General features: G+C 39.2%; 1 protein-coding gene across 2 annotated transcripts in view; it reads left to right on the top strand.

The window, feature by feature from the left end:
• The window catches only part of pax5 (paired box 5), a 250032-nt gene extending 228583 nt beyond the window's left edge, over positions 1–21449 (top strand). For both annotated transcript variants that reach the window (XM_063069223.1, XM_063069222.1), the window contains 2 exons: positions 11492–11578; positions 21311–21449. In XM_063069223.1, the coding sequence (XP_062925293.1) occupies positions 11492–11578; positions 21311–21387 (164 nt within the window). In that variant the 3' untranslated portion in view covers positions 21388–21449. The remainder of the gene's footprint in view (positions 1–11491; positions 11579–21310) is intronic.
• Positions 21450–22427: the final 978 nt, after the last annotated feature.

Genomic DNA, 22427 nt, shown 5'->3' with positions numbered 1-22427 from the left:
CAGCCTTGTGATGGAACTTAAAACTGATTACAAGTTGTTTGGTATCATAAACACCTTCTGATTCTTAAGTGTCCACCACTTCCCCCTGAGTGTTTTCTTTTTAAGTGTAAAGTGTAGCAGAGATAGCTACACTTAAATGTTTAAATATTAATGGAACCAAAGATTAATTCCAGGAAAGATTGTCCATGATCTTGTAGAATAACAAAGCAGGCAGAATGGCCTATCCTTGCCTCATGTTCTTAAGTTTGTGTAGAGAAAGAGAAAGTGTGTAGGATTGAAATGGAAGCCCAATGAGAAACAGTGGGGCTTTCAACTTCAGTTCTGTATACATACTAGTAATTGAAAAAGCAAAATAATTTGCCTTGTGAAATCAAAGGACATTAAATAAACTGGAGTTTGCAAATGGAGCCTGCAATCAAAGTCGTCACAGTGAGTAGAGAAAAAATGTTGATAATCAGTGAAATCAATGTGTTACTGCACAAAAATGGTGCAAAGTAATTTTCCCTGTTTGATATTTGAATATGATCCTGCTCAGAGAACAATATGGCTGTCAGGGTAAAGTTTATTCATAATCTTATCACGAACTGGAAAAATGATGCCTAAACTCCAGTTGTATTGTGCAGCCCAGTTTCAGGTTGTTGCAAGGTTTACCAATCAATTCGGTCCAGATTTGCTGCTGACAGTATATAATCATCCACCCTTAGAAATATTTTGCATGTAGAAGCTCTGACGGGACTCATACTCCAATTTAAAGTTATTTCATTCATGTTTTCAAAGGCCAGTTGTAAAGAGCTTGGCCATATACTGATGCATTGGGTCAGTAACTGTAAACATACGTATCTGCTGAGGACTTTTTTTTGAGAGAAAATGGACAGCACTGCCAATCAGTTAATTTTGTTTAATCCTTTGCTGTTGTGTAGTTTATTCACCTGCCTGATATCTCTACAGGTGTCCTATTAGATACTCCTGCGCTTTAATACCACATTAACTTCCATTGCCTGTACGCTTACCAATTGTCTGCTCCCCTCTGTCCTGTGAAATGTTGGCTTGCTGCATGCTGGCTTACCACTCTACCTGCAGTCTTTGTGCACCAGCACACCGTGGTGTGTTGTGGATTGATGGGATTGGGGAGACCGGGCTTCGAATGGTGCCAGGAAGGAAAGTTAACACTGCAATGCTGAGCTTATAACTTGGAGCCTCTATCACCACGATCACTTTATCATGTATCACACATTTGAGTTGGCATTGATAGCTCCGGGGTAAATGCAAGGATTTGCTGCAACAATACACCGCAAGCTTGAAAATTCTAACTACTTGATCAAGATTAAATCTCCTGAATTATGCTCATTGAGGTGAACAATGTTTATATTGGACAATTGAATTATACCCATCCACTACTTATCTAATTATAACTGTGCTGACAGCATGCGATTTTAGCAGCTGGTAGTTAATAATAATTTACTCATATGCTCTGGTCGACACCAATGTCACCTTTCCCGACTTGCCCTTTATAAATGACTCCCATTTATATAGTGTCTTTCACAACCGTAGAGATGTCCTGGATTATTGGCCAGTGAACTTCGGATAATTTCTGTACCCTCCCTCACACTTTCACCACGGTATCATTACAGCTGCCTGAAGGAGCAGATGTGTCCCGGTGTAATAGCTCATCCAAGATACCACACTTCCAATAATGCTGCAGTACCCTGTTAACATGGCCGCCAAAGTTTTTACGTATCTTGAAACTATAACCTCCAGTCTAGGAGAGATGAGTGCTGACAATTGAAATCAGCCCCCCCCCCACTTTTACTCACCCACCCTGCAACTAGAGTGTGGAACTGAATTTCCATTATTGTGAAATTGCTTGCAAGTAGGTACAGTCATGAACTGGATTATGGACTAAATTATGTACTGTAGTTAAGAGGTGGACCTTACTTGTGCTACAGTGACAGTCCACCCCAGGCTTGGTTTAGGTTGGAAGTTCTATAGGTACAAGAGGAACAAATGGAGGTCATTCACTCCCTGAAGTCTGTTCTTCCATTCTAATTGATCACGACTGGTTTGAACTTCAACCCAGTTTATCCATTGTTGCCTTGAAACCCCTACCTAGGAGAAATCAATCTCAGCCCTGAAGAAACAGTAGAGAGTGACCTGCAGCCTTGGATGATGGTGTAAACTAGTTTAATTTCACCTCTGTGAAAAGATAAATGATATGGCAAGAAAGTATTGGCCTGCATGCTGTTGTTCTCTGCTAAAACCAGACAAGAGGTGGAAGAGAATTTCAGAATACAACATGGAAAGCATATTACTGTTTCCTTTGTTTGGTTCCCCATAGGAGTATTAGTACTTTATTCAAACTATATGTAATTTAATTTGACTGTCTACAAGTGTTTTTTTGAAAATTGGAGGTGATAAATTCTAGGAAGTAATTATTTTTTATTTTGCAATTACTATCTGAAATATTTCATAAATGTGTTGAGGGGAGCATTAAATTTTCATAGATGCGACTGCAGGCCAAGAATGGAACAATTACTTCACAGCAAGGTATGCCCACCTGAATGTAAGACTCATCACTCATTTATGGAATATTAATGCCATGAGATTGTTAATGATACACTGTGTGGCTTTGGAGCTGATTTGGAGTCCGGGGACATTTCTCAAGGGTTCTTCTGTTTATTAAACACATTTGCTCTGGTATTACATTCTATTTTCTCCAGTGGAAGTACAGAGAGGGCAGATTATTTAGTCAAATTTTATTTTAACCAGTGATGCTCACTGATATTAGAAGGAGGGAGATTATAGAAATGTCCATTCCTTCCATTTGTTGGCAGATGGTTTAATCAAAGCTTGTCCATCACCAAGACGAGTGTTACACTCAGTATACACACTGAGCTTCTGAAACACTGATGCCCCAACATCAAATTAACCCCCCTCTCTGCTCTGGCCTGGCCATCAACACCAGGTCTAACTTGGAGGTGGCAGCTGGAGAAAACTCCTGGAGATACACTGTATCTCTGAAGTTATCCTTCCTTTTGTTGACTCATTTTAGCACCGAAATCTCTTTTGAACCAGATACTGGCATAGTTCTTTCCTGGGACGAGGCAATATCAGAATGTAATTTTAAAATTAAAGTACAATGGGGTTACAAACCTCAGCACTGCTTTCCAAGGAACTGAGCTATAGGTCCCTGGCACAGAAAAGATTTAGGGAGTTCCCTAAAGATCATCCTAAAATAATCCAGCCCATAAAAGGTTACAACAGGGAGTTTTGCATGAATATTCTTGCCTTCATTATTCTTTGAACAGTGGTACAAAAATATTCATCTGGTTGAATATTCCAGCTAGAGGTTCTTCAATAAGAAATAAGCAATTATTTTCCAATGTTACTGATTAAAATCAGTGATGTTAATTGATTTTTTTAATGGGAAATAATTCAGTTAATCAAAATTATATTCATCTTTATAATAAAGTACATGCAAATATTGGAAAACAATCTATTTCAGAAAATAGAGAGCAGCTCACACCTTCCCCAAGTCACATATTCAACCCAACTGTAGAACCATTTGGCCTCAAATTCTTCATGTGTTTGTATAGACTCAGAATGCTGTGACACCCAGTGTCACTGGAAAAGCAGGAGAGGTGACCTGTGTAAACAAAATCTTTTGCAATTGCCAAATTAGAAGTGCTGCTGCTCTCTGTAAAGCATCAGTGAATTAAACAAAGTGTATTGACTTACAAACCTTCCAAAACTGATTAGGTCCCTTAGAAATTAATGGTCTCTTATAACAACTAAATAGATATGCATTTTGGTGAATGTTAGAAACGGAACTGCAAATATACACACTTCAAAGGCACATGATTAAAGAGATGATGATTAGATAATTTGTTTGAATTATGGTATTTTAAAGAATAAATGTTGGTCTGCACAGTCTGCCAGTGGAATTTTCACACTGAAATTACATCAATGGATCATTTTCATCTATCTGAACTGATAACTGGCACTTCAGTTTGCATTTAGTACCACAAGTGGTACAGAACTCATTCAATACTGTATTGGAGTGTGAGGCTGGGTTATGAAGTTGGGCCTCTGAACCTACAACCTCTTGACTGACTGATGAGGCTGCTAGTACTAAGCCATAGTTGACACCAAAACCATTTGTGTTATTTAATAACTTTGAAGAGGTTATACTTTCCTTTGTACAGTGTCTTGCTGCTGTTAATTTTTGTTAGTTCTGTATAACAGATAGGTATAACAGAAATAGATTTACGGCTTTTATGATCAAAGAAAGACTAGACAAGGCCAACAACATGAACACACTTATTCATTGTTTGTAATAGATTCCATCTGAAATACATTAAATATTTCATTCTATTTCTCATTTAGGATACTTTACATAGATTTGGAATGGTTTTAATTAATTCATATGTAAAGTGAAATTGTTAAAGTAAGAAATTAAGTTAAATTAAATTGAATTGAGGTTTATTTTATTTTGTCCTCCTGAGGGTTTAATCCTAGTAGATCTCCTGGTGATGCTCTGCTTTCCATTTGATCTGCTTTATACAGACACACATTGATTCTATTGCCTAAAGTCTTTATGTAAATTTCAAACATGTTCAGCCCCTGCGGACCTATGAACTTATATTTTAAAATGTATGAGGTGCACCATGACTATGCTATAATCAGAATATGCAATAGGAAATTGCAGGATGACCATTTTAATCTACTGGGAACCTTAGAATTCTCCTTCATTGCTCAGACCCTGCTTTGGGTAACTGGATATCTGATTTGTTACAATTGTTCCTTGTAATAATGGACCACATACATGGCTTTGAAAGCTCTTATTTTATGGAGATTATTACAAAAGATACCTGGAATATATGATGCACAGAGACATGCATTTGGTTTAACCGGTCAATACAGAATTTAGGCCTATTTTGCCTCATCAAGATTAGCAGGCATCTCTCAGCTACCTTTTCCTTTTCCGAAGAGAAAAGAGACTCAGCCCACGTAAGGTGACTGGCTTCCCACTGATACCAAGCAAAGTGTGGCCATCTTGAAAATTTCTTAAATGAAGCCAATACTTAAACTCATTTGTTGCAAGGTAATTTTGGGAGCCTTTGAAAACATAAGCACAAATAATTATAGGTAAAATAATAAGATCGTAAGATCAAAAGATATAAGAGATATAAGGAATTAGTCCACTTGGCCCATCCAGTCTGCTTCATCATTTCATCATGGCTGGTCCATTTCCCTCTCAGCAGCGATCTCCTGTAACTCTTCATGTCCTGACTAATCAAGAACCTATCAACCTTTGCCTTAAATATACCCAGTGACCCGGCTTCTATAGCAGCCTGTGGCAATGAATTCCACAGATTCACAACTCTGGCTAAAGAAATTCCTCCTCATCCCCATTCTAAGTGGACGCCTCTCTTCTCTGAGGCTGTGCCCGCTGGTCCTGAACATCTTCGCCACATCTATTCTGTTGAAGCCTTTCAACATTCGATAGGTTTCAATAATCTCCCCCAGTTCTTCTGAATTCCAGTGAGAACAGGCCCAGAGCCATCAAACACTCCTCATATGATAAGCCTTTCAATCTCAGCATCATTTTTGTGGATCTCCTTTCAACCCTCTCCAATGTCAGCACAACCTTTCTTAGATAAGGGACCTAAAACTGCTTACAATAGGCCAAGTGAGGCCTCACCAATGCCTTATAAAACCTTAACATTACATCCTTGCTTTAATATTTTAATCCTCTTGAAATGAATACTGACATTCCTTTTGCTTTCCTCACCATCAACCCAACCTGCAAGCTGACCTTTAGGGAATCCCACACGAGGAATCCCAAGCCCCTTTGCACCTCAGATTTTTGGAATGTTCTCCCCGTCTGTACTATTGTTCCTTCTACTAGACTGCACTTCCCAACACTATATTCCATCTGCCACTTCTCTGCCTATTCTCCTAATGCGTTTAAGTCCTTCTACAGCCACCCTGCTTTCTCAACACTACCTGCCCCCCCCCCCATCTTTGTATCATCCACAAACTTGGCCACAAAGCCATCAGTTCCATCATTCAGTCATTGATATTTCAGGTAAAGTGAAGCAGTCCCAACGCCAATCCCTGCGGAATTTCACTAGTCACTGGCAGCCAATCAGAAAAGGCCCCCTTTATTCTCATTCTTTGTCTCCTGCCAATCAACCAATCTTTTATCCATTCTAGTATCATTCCTATCATACCATGGGCTCATGTGTAGCACCTCGTCAAAGGCCTTTTGAAAATCCAAGTACATAACATCCATTGACCTTTTTTTTGTCTATCCTGCCTGTTATCTCCTCAAAGAATTCCAAGTGATTTGACAGGCAAGATTTTCCCTTAAGGAAACCATATTGACTCCAGCCTATTTTATCATGTTCTTCTTAGTACCCCAAAACCTCATCCTTAAAAATCGACTCCAAGATCTACCCAAACACTGAGGTCAGACTGGCCTATAATTTCCTTTCTTCTGCCTCTCTTCCTTCTTGAAGAGGAGAATGACATCTACAATTTTCCAGTCTTCCAGAACCATTCCAGAATCTAGTGATTCCTGAAAGATCACTACTAATGTCTCTACAATCTCTTCAGCCACCTCTTCCAGAACTCTGGGGTGTAGTCCATTTGGTCCAGGTGATTTATCTACCTCAAGACCGTTCAGCTTCTCAAGCATCTTCTTCCTAGTAACAGCAACTTCACTCACTTCTGGCCCCTGACTCTCGAACTTTTGGCATACTGCTAGTGTCTTCCACAGTGAAGACTAATGCAAAATACTTATTCAGTTCCTCCGCCATTTCCTTGTCCCCCATTGCTACCTCTCCAGCAACATTTTCCAGTGGTCCAATATCCACTCTTGTCTCTCTCTTACTCTTTATATATCTAAGGAAACTTTTGTATCCTTTGGCTGTTATGTTGGCTTTGACTTCCCTTGTCAGCCACAGCTGCATCATCCTGTCTTTCGAATACTTCTACTTCTTTAGATGTATCTATCCTGTGCCTTCTGAATTGCTCCCAGAAACTCCAGCCATTGTTGCTCTGCTGTCATCCTTACTGGTGTCCCCTTCCAATCAACTTTGGTCAGTTCCCCTCTCATTCCTCTGTAATTCACTTTACTGCACTGTACTGATACATCTGACTTTAGCTTCTCTCTCTCAAATTGCAGGGTAAATTCTATCATATTATGATCACTGTCCCCTAAGCGTTTCTTTACCCTAAGCTCTCTAATCAATTCCAGTTCAATCCAGAAGAGCTGATCCCCCTAGTGGGTTCAACCATGAGTTGCTCTAAAAAACCATCTTGTAGGCATTCTACAAATTCCCCCTCTTGGGATCGAACACCAACTTGATTCTTCCAATCTACCTGTGACTGTGGTAACATTGCCTTTTCTATTTCCTGTTGTAATTTGTAGCGTATATTTTTCTTACTGTTTGGAGGCCTGTATAAAGCTTCCATCATGATGGGTTACAATATAATGCAATAAGTAATTCAATTAATTTCAAATCTAGATATGCTTTTGAACCATCTGTATTACCTGGTGTCTTTGTGATATTCTGATATATTCAGTGGACTGGACTCTTGAGAATGCAGGTGCAGCTATGACGGCCATTGCTGGAGCTGATTTGGGGCCAGACCAGGTCCTTGGGCTGGACTGACGCAGCGGGGCCCAGGCTAGAGGGCAGATAATGAACTGATACTTGGCTATTTTAAGTGTTGAGCCGGATTAAAAAGATTAAGGTGTTGAGATTGAGGGTGGAGGACAAACCAGTGTTCAGCTCACTACTCTGGGAGGCTTTACTTGCCTCAGTGCTGAACAGACACTACAGCTGCAGTCTGCAGCCACTGGCACTCGTCCCAGTGCTGAACCTGGCTCCGTGCCAGTGTGTGGCTACAGCCTTCAGGAAGCTGGCATACATACTTTGATAGTAAATCTACTTTGAAGTTTGAGAAGTAGATAAGACTCGCTCTAGTGCCAGGCAAAGATTTTCTTCAGAGGTAGAAAAGTAAGTCTTTGGGACAAAATTGGGCTGCCTTACAGATATCTAATGAGGCTGTGCAGTTCTTGATCAACTAAGTGGTGTAAGGAATAATTCCCCCATTTGTAATCATATAAATGATAAAAGTAAACAGGAAAGATATGAATGCATGAATACGTAAAGATTTAGAAAAAACATATAAATTGCCAAAGTTTTTGTATAAGCAGTCAAGGTTAATCTTGAAATTATACAACCCATTCAAGAGAACGTTAGGATCCAAACGAATTGGCAATATTTTGCTTTAATACATTTATTACAGCGGTTTTCCCAGTCATACTTCACCAATACTTCACTCTTGACTGGCAAAATTCAATTTTAGGATTTTGTACATTTATTTGAGGCAATAGTGGAAGCCCTGTTGTGCTTTTCAATGCCAATATCATCCTAGACTCCTTAAATCACTACTCCAGTTGATCCCCATCTTTTCATCAGATCCTTCTATATTCTTAGCTAATTCCCTTCAAAATAATTTTACAGAGCTTCCTTGCAGCAATGTATTCGATGTTCCAGTAATCCTTTGTCATCATACTTCACTGTTTAGCTCCTCTAAACTTCTAATATTTAAAACCTTTATTAGACCTCTGTGTGAGGATTGTATGAAGGCTTAATTAGGCTTCAGGTATTTCATCAGTGCAATTAAGAGGATTGATAGGAGCCAGCATTCTCCTTAGGGAAAAGGCCCTAGTTAAGCAAGAATGATGGATCAGAGGTGTCTTTGACATGGGCATTTGGAATCTAAAGCCAGACTACTATCTCACTAGAGAAAGATTGCAGTTGAGCAAAGACAGGGAGACCTAGGTATTCCTGTGCACAAATTTCAAAAGTTAGCAGCAGGTGCAGCAAGTGGTTAGGAAGGCAAATGGCATATTAGTTTTTACATTGAGCACTGGGGCATTTGTAGTCGAGTCAGATACATTTTTGATAGTTCAGGAAATGGAGGGGCCTGGGAAACTGGCATATCAGAGGAAATGAGGCCTGGGGAAGATCAATCAAGATCATATTGAATGGTGGGATGGCTAAATGCCCCAACACCCATTTATGTTCTTGTGTTCATCCACTTTTATTTAGCAAGGCACTGATGTGCAGAGACACCACTGTAATGACTTTAGTACAACAAAGAAAGAAAGAACATGTTTATAGCATACTCTGTGTCTGCAGTTTGTCAGAAGACGTTTCCACTCTTTAAATAAACCTTGTATTCGGAGCAATTGTCATTTGCTTGTTGCGTATCATGAGGTTAGTCATGTGCCCTCCGCTGCCCCTGCCTCATTGCTCTTCAGCTGTGGGCAATATTAGGGATCCTGCATGTACCGCCTGGAAATGAGAAGAACAGCCAGGTGAGAAGCAACCAGGGCCCACGTACGATAATTACGCTTTCTAATTTGAAGACAGTGATGGGAGTTTACAAGATGATTGTTCCCTGAAATAAAAGGAGTAAATGCTGGAGATAGTCAGCCATTTCCAGCGGAGTCTAAGGCAGGGTCTTGACTCCATCAGAAGAATGGAAGACTTCCTCCATGATGACCCACAACATAGGAACCATTAGAAAGTCTTGCCTGTGTCCAGATCCTGACAACCTATGGATGCCCTCATTTTTTTCCTGCATTTATGGCTGTTTTCCAGAATTGTTGTATTTATATAAATTCAGAGTAACACAGCCGCTATCTTCAGAGGAGAATATAATTAGACAAGGTGTAAGCCAACGTGAACCTGGCTGGGTTAGGTTTTGTTTTAATGATAGGGATGTACAGTACTTGAAGTGATTATTCCAGCCTGAGTATTAAAATCAATTCTTGTACAGTCTGTGGGGAAGGAATAACGGTTGCCAGGATGTTATCAGCCATTCAGACATCTCCTCTGGAGTGTTCAGCTGTAGTGGCTTTATTTGTGGAACTTAAAGACCTTTCGTACCCCTTGTAAAACTGGATCCTTCACATCCCTGGTAATTGGGATCTTTGTTTATTGTTTGTCATGTTGATTCGCTGTGATTATGCCAAAGCTCTTCCCTAAGAGCCATACAGGCTGCTATTAAGTAACAAACTGCAGCACCTCTGATACCCATTGGGAACATTTTACAGCTGAAACACAAAGGGTCCACTGGAGGCTAATTAATCAGTAATCATTAAACATTTCAGGTAGCGGCTGAGATATAAGGAGAATTGATGCCCCTTAAAATTCTTGACGCTTGATGTTAATCAAGGTGTTTTTTCTCTCTCTGCGGCCTCTCATCACAGCTGATGATTGAAGAGTTCAGCTGTCAAGAATTAGCTCTGATGGACTGTGGTATTTCCATAAAGGGGCAGGCTTGCATGTGCATTGATCTGCCTCAGTTTTACTCAGCTCCTGCCATATCTCAGGCGAAGCTTGGCTCCTGCTCGATATGCAGAATATTTCTGGATGAAGCAAGTGGTTCTGTCACTGATCTGATGGTGCTCAGTGACTCTTGCAGCTCTCCGCTGGTCTGTACTGCAGGAGCCTGACACCCTGACCACTGAGGCATAAAAAACAGAGAATTGGAACTCTGATCCTGTCAGGCCTTGGCGCATCCCCCTGAGAATGAGGAGTGGGAACGAAGGGATTCACATTGTGAAGTGTCGGCTTGCTTCAAATCATTTGAGCAGGAGTGCAGCCTGATGTTTAAATTTCCCATCGCCTGCTGATTAATATGCACAGCAACACAATTTGCTATCTCCTCATTTTCACAGCTAAGGGGTTGAGGAAAATGGCTGTACTTGTGTGTGTCTTGAAGTGTAGGGCAAAGTTTAGGGAACAAAGGAGGCCGACTTTGTTAAATTAGAAGAGAAAACAGCAAATATTTTAATGAAGTCATTAAGCCATGCAAAGAATTGATTGTTAATGGTTTAGCTGGTTATTGTACGTATTTACTTAGCTTGTGCTAACATGTTGACATTAATTAGATTGTGAGCAATTGGAAGAAGCTATTTGCATTGGGTTAATGTCCAGAATTCACAAAGTAAAGCCGGTGATAACCATTATGTGCCCTCATATCTTGATTATCGGATGTCATAATTGTGATCAGAAAAGGCAATGTCGATGCAAGGGCACAATGAAAGACAGAGAGAGACAGAGACAGAAAAATGTTGTGGCAATGATCTAACAAACAACCTATTAGTGAAGTAAGTTACTTGATTGTGTGAATAAATTTCAACTTATTTTCCAGCATATTTCTTGTATCAGTGAGTCCAGATGTTACATGAAATATGAAATGTAGTTAAATTAATGAAAGACTCCCAGAAAATTAAGAAACATATTAATTGCATTATGTGACTAGATGTAGATAGATTATTAATGATGGTTTGGTTCATAATGTGGAATACTTCACTGTATTTTTCAATTGTAAGAGCAACCAGATTAATTATCTTGATAATCTTTACATCATCTCACCCTCTTTGTTCTCTCTGTCACTTTAGGAGGTGATTTTTCTGGGAGCCCATATTCCCATCCGCAATATACAACTTATAACGACTCCTGGAGATTCCCCAATGCTGGATTATTAAGTAAGAGAATTTCCAAATTATGCAGTTTAATATACCTTAATTTGTTATAAAAGGCTTTATGAGTAAATGCAGCCACTTTTATGTGCTAGATTAGTTACCTTTTGTTGTAGTTTGTGATGGACTGGAACTGATGTTCGGATGGGGGAATTCCAGGTTGGTGAAGTAGGTACTAAGATGATAGCTGATTGTATTTATATTATTTTATTTTTATCTTTCTAACATTGAACATAAAATGCTACCAAGGAATTCATTTGTACTATTCCCTTTTGCCTTTTATTTGTGGAGTGTGGTTGTTACTGACAGTGGGCAGCCTTCTTGAATCACTGCAAATCCTGTGACAGAGGCATTCCTACGGTTGTTTAAGGTATAAACTTCCAGGGGTTTGATCTGGTATCTTTGTTTTATATCTGGTCACTAGACAATGCAAATAGTTGTCTTGGAACTGTCTCATGTTCTTTCTCTTCTCATCCCATGTCCTGTCAAACTTACTCATCTAAACTACAACAAAAATAAATAATCTGTCTCCACCTTCTCCATAATCTTGGTTCCCTTATTATCCAAAAATCTTTCAATATCACTTTTCAACATCTGTGGTTCTGAATTACAGAGAATTCCAAAGGTTCAGAATCTTTTGAGTTTAGAATTTTTCTCCTCATCCCCATAAAAAGTGGTTGACCATTGAGATTCTCTGGTTCGGGAATTCACTTCTGAGGGAAAAACCTCCCAGCGTCTAACCTGTCTGATCCCACAAGTGAACAACTCTAGAAGCCTCAGTTAGTGGTCTCTCATTCCCAAATGATGGAGGCATTTTGGGTCACTAATAATGGCTAGGTTTCCTCATCACATAGTGGACTCTGTAAGCTGATCAAATAATCAACTAATTATAAAGCCCAGGGGCATTACAAACAAACAAGATGGTAACATTTCCTGGTAAATTATATTTAAACTGTTAATCTGTTATATTTACAGGGAAAGGCCTTGGGTAGCTATAATGTATGCAAGCCACTGTAAATGAAAAAAAAATTAATTACAGTCATAATATATTACCAAATGTTAGAAAATATTCCACATAATATATTTAATATTCAAATCATATTATTACATCTTGTTTACATTGTACCAAAATATATATTTGTCTTTTGTTTATCAATCTGTCCATGGAGACTATTATAGGTTTTTTTTCACTATAAATCTTCGTTTATAAATCCTAATAAGCCTAATGAATAGCCTCATTTTTAAATACCATTTTAATAAAGGTCTGCTTTACTAATAATGTAATCTAATTACTTTCACTATTAAACAACCCCCTGCAACTCCTCACCTCAACTTCACTAAAGGCTGTCAAGAGATTTTGCTTGGCAATATATAATTTAAGCTAGTTATATACTTTATATTGTAATTTGAATTATCCTTTTTATCTCCTCATGGCTAGTATCAAAATGTGTTCAGACTAGGCCAGAAACATTTTTCACCATCTAAATATGACAGGATAAACTGTGGGAAGTGGAAAATTTTCCATGGAAACTTTGGGAGACATTGCTTCATAGTTTGGTGTACTATGTATAGATTAATGTTTTAGACTGAATCAGAATGTATAAATGATATAATATTATCATATTGTACATTAACATCTTCTGAAATCACCTGTGTAATTGAATACGATGCATTGAAAATGCTATAAAAACCTGTACCTTTGATTCAGTGTATAATATGGAACATTCTGTAATATTTAATATCATAGTGAGTGATGACAAATACCGTTTTATGAAATGATATCATTAAAGCAGAACTGAAGCGGCTAGTCTACCATAGCCGTGTATTCTGAGCTTTCAAAGGTGACTGGAGACAGCAGTAAATATTCCCTAGTGTCCTTGCCACTAACGCTTACATTCTAAAAGTCATATATTTCAAAATATTGGATAGAGATAGGTTGTTGAATAGATATGGTTTCCAGCATTCACCGTGGTCTTTTTCTGAATTATCTGTATGTTCAGTGGTCAAGGGATCCTTTTACAATTCCCTGGCATTCTCTGAAATTTCCACGTGATTTTGTGTTAACAATGTATAGGTATTTTTATGACTTGGCTTGTAATCGCTATTGTCAGACAGCTATTGCACTTCAAAATTAAATATTTCACTTGCGCAATCAATTTTCCCTCACCTAATAAAAACATATAATTTCTAAAAATAATATAAGCAAGTAGTCATGGAGTAAAGTCTAGATTTACTATATGTGCTTTGGGAAGTGAAGGGCACAGAATGGATGAGGTTTGGCTGTTCTTATTATTTAAACTAGTCATATCCTATTTCATAATCATGCCGTGAGATATTATTTGTTACTCACTCCAAACACACATTATTCTAAGACTGACTTATTCTACTCTGCTTCTTTACCATCAATAGATCCATTAGTATACTGTCCATGAGCTCCTCCACATATCATTCATGTACTTGTGAATGGCATAGGCTCTTTGTTTTACCGTGTAACCATGCAACAATTACAGCACAGAAACAGGCCATCTTGGCCCTTCTAGTCCATGCCGAACGCTTACTCTCACCTAGTCCCACCGACCTGCACTCAATATCATACTTGTTGGCCAAAAATCCATCATGGAGCATTTTCTTTGAGTGCCTATCTTTTCACCCCATGAATTGTTTTAAAATCCTGGTTAAGAAACAAGAGAATATATCTTCCTGACAATAATAATTCCCATTTATATTTCCAATACAACATGACACAAACAGTGTGTCCAATTCTTTCTTTGCCCGCTTAACAATGGCTGACCCATAGGTCTCGGGTGATATATGACTTTCCAAGTCATGATGACTCATCGTGGCTGCCCATTTCAGTGTTCAACAATGAGGAGTTGAAGTGTGAAGGTTTTGGAGTGTGTAGATGGTGCAGATATTGATATGACTGAAAATTCAAATAGAGTGATTAAAACAAAGTGTAAATGAACAAAGGGGACGAGAGTTCAAATAGATACTTTAAAAGAATACTAAATGCAAGTAACAAAATCTAATGAAGAAAAATGATCCAATTTCATGCTCTTTGAATGTGATAACTCCTGTGCCATTTTAGCTCATTACTTTTAACTTGACATAGATCAAGATGAATTTCTTTTGATGCATTGTTCCTATCTTCTCACTGACACCGATATGTCTATACTGCAGAATTTAATTCAAGCTGACAGAATCCCTATTCTAATACACCCAACTACTTAAGCATTTCTATTTTACAAGGGTATGGGGTCCTTGCATATGATTGTTTGCCCCATGACTGTTTAACAGCTAGGTTACCTTCTGGGCTGAGGTCATCCTGCCTGGCAGTATCATGGCTGATGAAAATGACTAACCACGAGGGTTTCTGAAATGGTGTGAGAATGATGGATGTGTTATTGAAGTGCATTCTAACTGTTTCATTTAAAAGTAAATGTTGCTAGATTTATTCAACAGTCTCAGCACTCCAAACCAGCCTCACAAAATGCTTACAGATTCAATTTTCCCTTCTGCTTCCAAATTGTATTCTGACGGCCTACCCAATTTAAAAGGACCACCTTCCATGGAGAGCAGTAAGGTCTCTCATTCGCTTTCTCTTGCTGCTCCTTCTTGGGGATCTCAAGGGGAATGGTAGAACGGGGCAAAACCCCTGTGGCCTGGAGATATTTGGAGATTAGAATTTAAATCCCATCATGGCGCCTGGGGAGTTTAGACACAATTAACTAAAACACTTACAATGGTGACCATAAGTTCAGTGAGTTGCTTGGAAGAATATACGTATTTTACCAATTGAAGGGCAACTTTTTAGAACAGGAGTAAGGAGCCAAAGAGTAGTTAATCTGTGGAATACTCTGCCACAGACTAAAGTGGAGGCCAAGTCTGTGGGTATGTTTAAAGTGGTATGGTGTAATTCCCTTCAGCAAATGTGTCTTAACCAAACTTGCCTGTAGGTAGATGGCTCCAGACCCACTAGTGAGGTTGACTCTTACTGAGATGGTTGAATGAGCTACTTAGTTCAAGATCAGTCTGGGGTGATCCATAGATGCTGAACTGGCCATTGACACACTACAAGTGAATATTAAAAAGCGTTTGTGCGGAAGATGATATGCTTAAATCAGAGTTTCAACAGTACAGTCTTAAATAAACAGGGTATTCATCTCGCATCTCAAGGTAAGTTTGTGCCCTGTGTCATAAAAATAACTGCAGGTTGAGTTGGACTGAGAATGTTTAATACAACCACCTTTGATCTATTCCATGTAGCCCAGAATTTATTGTCAAGGCCAATCTCTTTAAGTTTCTCATTGAACTCCACACCAACCTTATGTCTTTTTCTGGAAACCTTCAAAGATAGATTCCTATATTATCCTGAGCTGAGCACCTAACCCCACTTTCTCTGCAGTATTTTGTCCATCTTCTCCCCTGGTCAGCCCCCATGCTGAAGAAAATCCCATCCACTCTCTTGTTTCCTCCCACCTCAAGTATTCCAGAGATCTCTTTGTTAACCCCTGTGTTTCTAAGCTTCACTGCATTCACTGAATGATGCTGCCTTAATATTCTGTGCCCTGGGGATGTGGTATTAATGTGGAAATGGGGCATTAATGTGAGGTTGCTGAATTACCTCAACCTAATGCGAAATGAAATTAATTCAATGTGAATGCCATTCCTTCGAACAGACAATGGAATCCTGCCACACTTCACATTACTCCACACCAGGTTGAACTCGATCTTTGGCTCCAGAATCTCCTCTGACAATGCTCCTCATGCAATCTGCACGCAATCAGAGCATTGTACCACTCTGAGCAAAATCCGCGACAGTGAATGTTAGGCAGGATTATCAGGGCACCGTGTGCCATCAAATTGGATTAAGTACTGGTGAGATCTGCATTACAATGGAAAGGTGATTAGCTTCCGAGGATGCAGCGTGCCTGGAGGAACACGGAGACAATTGCAAGGAGGACAGTTTAGAGAATAGAAATCAGGCTCTGTGCAATGGGAAACAGGTTGAAGAGATTTGAGAAATAATGATGTCATATAATCTTCCTGCGAAAGTAGTACTCGCCAAAGGACTGTGCACCCTTTTGACTAAGTTACTGGATTCTTGCTAATTGTGGCAGTTGGCTTCAGGTGCACCTCTTTAAGTGAAATGGTCTGTGTGTTGAGGTTGCAGCTTGTCTCAATGATGCACTGTTCTTGAAGGGATGAGTCGTGCCACTTGGTCACAGAGTTTGAAGTAGCAAGTCAGGTCAAATTCATTGGTGAAAAAATGAGGATACTCTGGCAGTGACGTTTAGAGGCTCATTGTAAGGGTGAAAATGTGCTTCCATAATGAGAATTCATCTATTTGTTTTTCGTTGGTCCAATAAGGTTTGAAATCAAGGTAAAAATTCAAATGATCCGCAGTGAAAAGCAGTGATGCTTGTCGCCAGTGCATCAGTGTTCCCCAATATATCATGTTATACACAGCCCGACACAGTCGTGTTCATGCTCTCTGAAACTAGTGGTTATCAACACAACTGCATCAGACTGCGTGTGAGAATAATACATTGGCATCACTAGTGAAATCACCACTGTCATACAGACCAATAAGTATGGTGATAAATGTATCTGAAATTTTGCCCGTAGTTAAAAGCAGTTTTAGTGAACGCTTGATTATATTTATCAACCTGCTAAAGAATCCTCAGGACATATTTTCACTCAGAATCCAGTATTACTCTCCTGAAGCTTAAATTTAGAAGTCAGAGTTATTTCATGAGTAGAGGTAGTCTCCCTCTTCTTGCACAGAAATAAACGTGTCTTTTCCATCCTTAAGGATTTAGTATAGTTGCTATTTTCAACATAAATACCATAATATATCAAACACCATAAATGTCCAGGTAGCTACAGCCCGTTAAGGTTAGTTACATGCTTCGCTGAAACATTTATGTAAAGTGTGCAACCCAAAAAACTGTTGAAGAATATTATTGAATATTGTTACATTGGGTAGTTCTTTTGTGCAAATTATACTCATAGGACCCACCTCTATGGTTCTGTTCTTAACCTGAAGGAAGGGTAAAGAAAGAATTGCTTTTGTTCAGTACCTTTTGTATGCTCAGGAAGACCCAAAGCACTTCACAGCCAAAGTACAAATTTTGAAATGTAATCCCTGATGTAATGTAAACATATTGCTCCGAAAGGTTGCATGAATATACTCATTATGGCATGGAATGTAAACCTGTGTCAGCCCTGCAGGACTTCAACCTTTCTCTGCTTTATCCTTTCTGTTTTAATCTTCCATCCTCTCTCTATTTCAATTCCTGATTTTACATTGAATCCTCCCCCACACCTTTAGAACGCTATGCAGTTCATTCAATAGATCAGTAATATTTGAGTAATATTGTAAATATATTGTTTGATTAAGCATTCTTTATGGTTTATATGTAAGAAGTACATGAATGGTAGATGTCATTACACTACCACACGTGTCTCACTAAGGTAAAAGCTAAATGTGCACATCATCTTGGCGCGGTCAAAATGAGTGTGTTGGCTCGAAGCTCTGTCTGGTGTCCTGGGATGTGTCAGCAGATCGAGCAGCTCGCTATGCACTGTTCAGGATGCCAACGCGTCCAGAAGATGCCAAGAGAAGTGTTTCTCCATCCCTGGGAACGGTCTGCATTGCCCAGGCAGAGGATTCATGTTGGTTTTGCCAGACCATACATAGGCACAAATTTCTTGGTAGTAGTGGATGCTGGTACAAAGTGGCCAGAAGTGTTCCCAATAGCCTCCACTGCAGCCTCACACACTGCTGATTGTTAAGAAGCCTCTTCTCAAGGACTGGTGTTCCAGAACACTTAGTCAGTGACAATGGACCAATTTGTTATGGAACAGTTTCAGTCGTTCCTGAAGTTGGATGGAATAAAATATATTACATCTGCACTGTACCACCCAGCTACAAATGGCTTGGCAGAAAGGTTTGTCCAGTGTCTAAAGAATGCACTGTGAGCAATGTCAGCAGAACACACGACACTGACACTGAACCAGACTTAACCAATTTCCTCCTTGCATATCGCAATGCAGCACACTCCACAACTAACAACTCACCAGCTTTGCTGTTCCTGGGTCATACCTTGCATTCACTCTTGGATCTCCTCAAACCCAATCTCTGAAGTGTATGCAGGACAAACAGCTGAGACAAATTAAGGGCTCCTCAAACAAGGAGGTTCGATGTTTCACTCCTGGACAAGCATTCCTGGCGAGGGACTACAGAGGTGATCAAAAGTGGGTACTTGGAGAGATTAAGGAGAGAACTGGACCACCCTGCTACACTGTGGAGATCGCATCTGATGCCAGCTGGAGACAACACATTGATCAGTTGAGGAGACCAGAGTCAATTGTTAGAGAAGAAAGGTGCCCAGAACTGTCAGAACCACTTCCTACAGTCCTTCAGTCAGCTTCTACAAACGCCTCAGAGGAAGCCCCAGACCCTGAGATTCTTTCATAGCCGCAAGTCTCACCTGCCAGGCAGAGTGATCCCCCTTGTCAGGAAAGATGTTATCCTACAACAGTAAGAAATCCTCCACAGTGATTAAATCTTTAGACCTGAATGGGACATTTAATACTTACTATGCTGTAGATGTCTGTATAGTAGTTGTATTATATAGTACAATATTGTATGTGTGTGTAAATATCTATATGATAGATATGAATAGAGAGTAATATATTATGTTTGAATTGAGATGCATTCTATATGGAGTTAGAGTTTATTGCTATGCAGGGAGCATAGTGTATTTAATATTTCAATAATATTTGTGTAATATTATGGAAAATTGTTTGATTGTTTACATAATTCAATATGGGTTATATGTAAGAAGTACAATTCAACATTACACCACCACGTCATAAGTTACACCACCATACCTCACCAAAAAAAAAGTAGGCTGACTCTTGTGTTTTTCTTTTGATTTGTTTCTGGAGCTACAAAGCATCACAATCCTCTTTCCTTGTCATTTACTATTTGCTCCTAGTTCTAAAATCTTGTCAGAGATTGTCTGTCAGTTATCCAGTTCATTCAGATTTCCAATACCCTGTGTCACTCATTGTACTATACCACAAAAAGTCCTATACTGTACTTCAAAAACTCAGTAGGTAATTTTTAGGTTCAAATTTAGCTTAAATGTATGTGTTGGCTCATGTTGTAAGATATTTGATGGCAATAAGATCCTGTCTGATATGCTTTCATTATAAGTTAATTGTTGACCAGAATATTTGGGAAACTCCCCACTGTCTTTTTTGTCATCAGAACTTTTAAATTCTCTGATATTGCTTAATGATTTGTGCCCAGACGGGTTCTTTTTCCAAGGGGTTTCCTTCAGTCTGGTAAATTCTTAATGCTTTTTGGGTAGAAGTAAATAATAATGCATTTTAGGGTCCAGGTATTTCAATACTGTCCTTTCTCAACGGGAGCACAGCGAGAGATTGAAGTCTTCCTTTGTTGTAAGGGTCTAATGTTAAATGTGTTTGGATTGACAGTATAGAATCCCAAATGAGCAAAGTCTTCTAATGCAGACATGTTTACAGTTTAGGTCAACCTGTCAGTCTTACCAGGAGAGAGCACAATGATAGCAAGCAATGTGGAGAGGCAATTTAATAGAAGGTGATTTTTTTGGTGTTAAGGTACATTATTATGGCAATAACTAAATTAACTTCAACTTAAGTGAATATGTCAAAGGAGTTCAAAGTGAAGACACTAAATTTAATATGCCCTTCATCTTGCCCACCAAACAGGGAAGTGTCCTTACTAATGCTATATGCTTTGTGTTGTTATTGCACTACTTATTCATCTAAACTTCTGTTTCAACTAAAATGTAATGATAATATTAGGGAAAAGTGTACAGAGATAACATAAAAGGAATTGAGGACTGCTGAGCTTAGGGGTGAGAAGTGTTAAGTAAAACAGAAGGTGCAAGCAATGAAGGATTTAATATTATCCATGGTGTTGTATATTTTGTGCTTACTGAGCAGCAGTTGGTAATGAATTGCTTAAGGAAAGTTTTATTTATATTTGTAATTAAAATCTGTGAAGGGTACAGATTTATTCATATAGCTGAATATTTTGTATAGTCTGTTTCTATAAATGAAATAGATTTTTCTGCAGGTAAAAATAGGGAAAGGATGTGTCTATATTTGCTGTCATTTTCAGATGAATATACTTGTCTGTACACAGAAGTGAACAATGCCCAGGCAGGAGCTCAAACTACCTTGTATCTGGATCAATGTCCTGAAGTGTACTACTGCTAGGAGTGGTGATGGTTATGCAATTATGCCTCCTTCCCTGCAGTATCAGGTTATGTGCATTAATTAATTTAAAATCAGGGGCTGAGGGCCATGAATTTCCACCAGCATTAATTCCAAGGATGTGCTTGACTGGAGAAACTGTTCTCTGAATATGTTCTCTTCCCAGCCATTTGTGTTGTTATGAGCGAGAAATGCTGCAAATGGACAGAATTATTTGTTGACTTGCTTGTCCTTAAACAATACGTGTATTTTCAGCTTTAGTCACTTAATTGATGTATAAAATCGGGGCACCAGTGATCAACCAGCTGAGTTAATCCAAAAGGGCCATGGTTGACAAATGGTTGAGATTAGGTGCATCTGCCCAGATTTTCTTACAGAGGTGGCACAGACTTACAGAAAGCAAAGTACTTTCCCTCTTTTTGTTGTTGCAAGCCTTCTAACTCTGGTGTTGTTCTCTCGCAGGTTCCCCTTATTATTACAGCACCGCAGCCCGGGGGTCGGCGCCTCCTGCTGCCACTGCGGCCTACGATCGCCACTAGCCGGGAAGGGGGAGGCCCAGGCTGCAGGTAGTGAAGAAATTGTGCACTTACAACACATATCAATCAGGTCTGAGACAACAGGAAACGTGTGATGCTGAGAAGGTCAGATGTGAACTTCCTGCAAGATAATCAAACTCCCTCTCGGAATGACTGCTGCCAAACGCTTGCTGTTTTCACTGCAGAGCAACGGAAACTGCTGACCTTGGACCCAACCTGATAATTATCCAGGCAACCGACAGAGTCCATCCACTTATTATTGAAGAAAGGCTGTTCATTTTTGTTTAAATATTTAAAAATATGCTTTTATTAGGAGGTTGATATTTTATTCTATATAATTATTTTTCTGGGAAACAATTTCAAAATGAAAGGCAGTAAAGGGTTGTCTATATTTAAAACCATGACCTTGATTATTGAATCAGCGCACATTAATATTTGCAGAGTATTATTGGCAAGAGAGAAAGGTATCTGTACATTAATGACACACTGCATCTTATCACAAGTCATTCCACTTAACCCTCTGTGTACTAGGACAAACTATACTTTAATTTCATTAAAATACTTATGTTTGCTGAAATAGTTAAAACTATTGCTCTTACTCCCTGACTGAATTAGACTTTATCAAAATAAGATTTGGTGATTGTAATTTAAAAAAATGATTGTTGCATTACTTTTGCAACAAGATTTTCTATGTTACCAGGAGGTCTTACATGGAGGGTCGAGTGGGAACTGAATCAGACAGACCTTGCACTGATAGTAACAAGTACACTGGACAGCAGGAATACTGAGCGGGTTCTGAACGGCTCAATCATGCTGAAACCAGATATGTCCACAGTCTTCAGCTGTATGTAATGCAGACAGCACTCAGTAAAGGTACAGCTCCATTTCAAACCTACCTTTGAGTATGTGTGTCCTCCTAGGTACCAGCAACAGTTCTGTTGTTAAAGAGGGTATGGGAGTGGGGGAAGTGCTGGAAAGGTGATGACAGCAAACCCGACACAAAACCTGTTGCAGAACCCCGCTGTGGTGCCTGCAAACTGGAG

Source organism: Mobula hypostoma, chromosome 16 (genome assembly GCF_963921235.1).
Source record: "Mobula hypostoma chromosome 16, sMobHyp1.1, whole genome shotgun sequence".
NCBI lineage: Eukaryota > Metazoa > Chordata > Chondrichthyes > Myliobatiformes > Myliobatidae > Mobula > Mobula hypostoma.
Note: the sequence above shows the minus strand (reverse complement) of the source record. Positions and strands in the feature narration are given on the sequence as shown.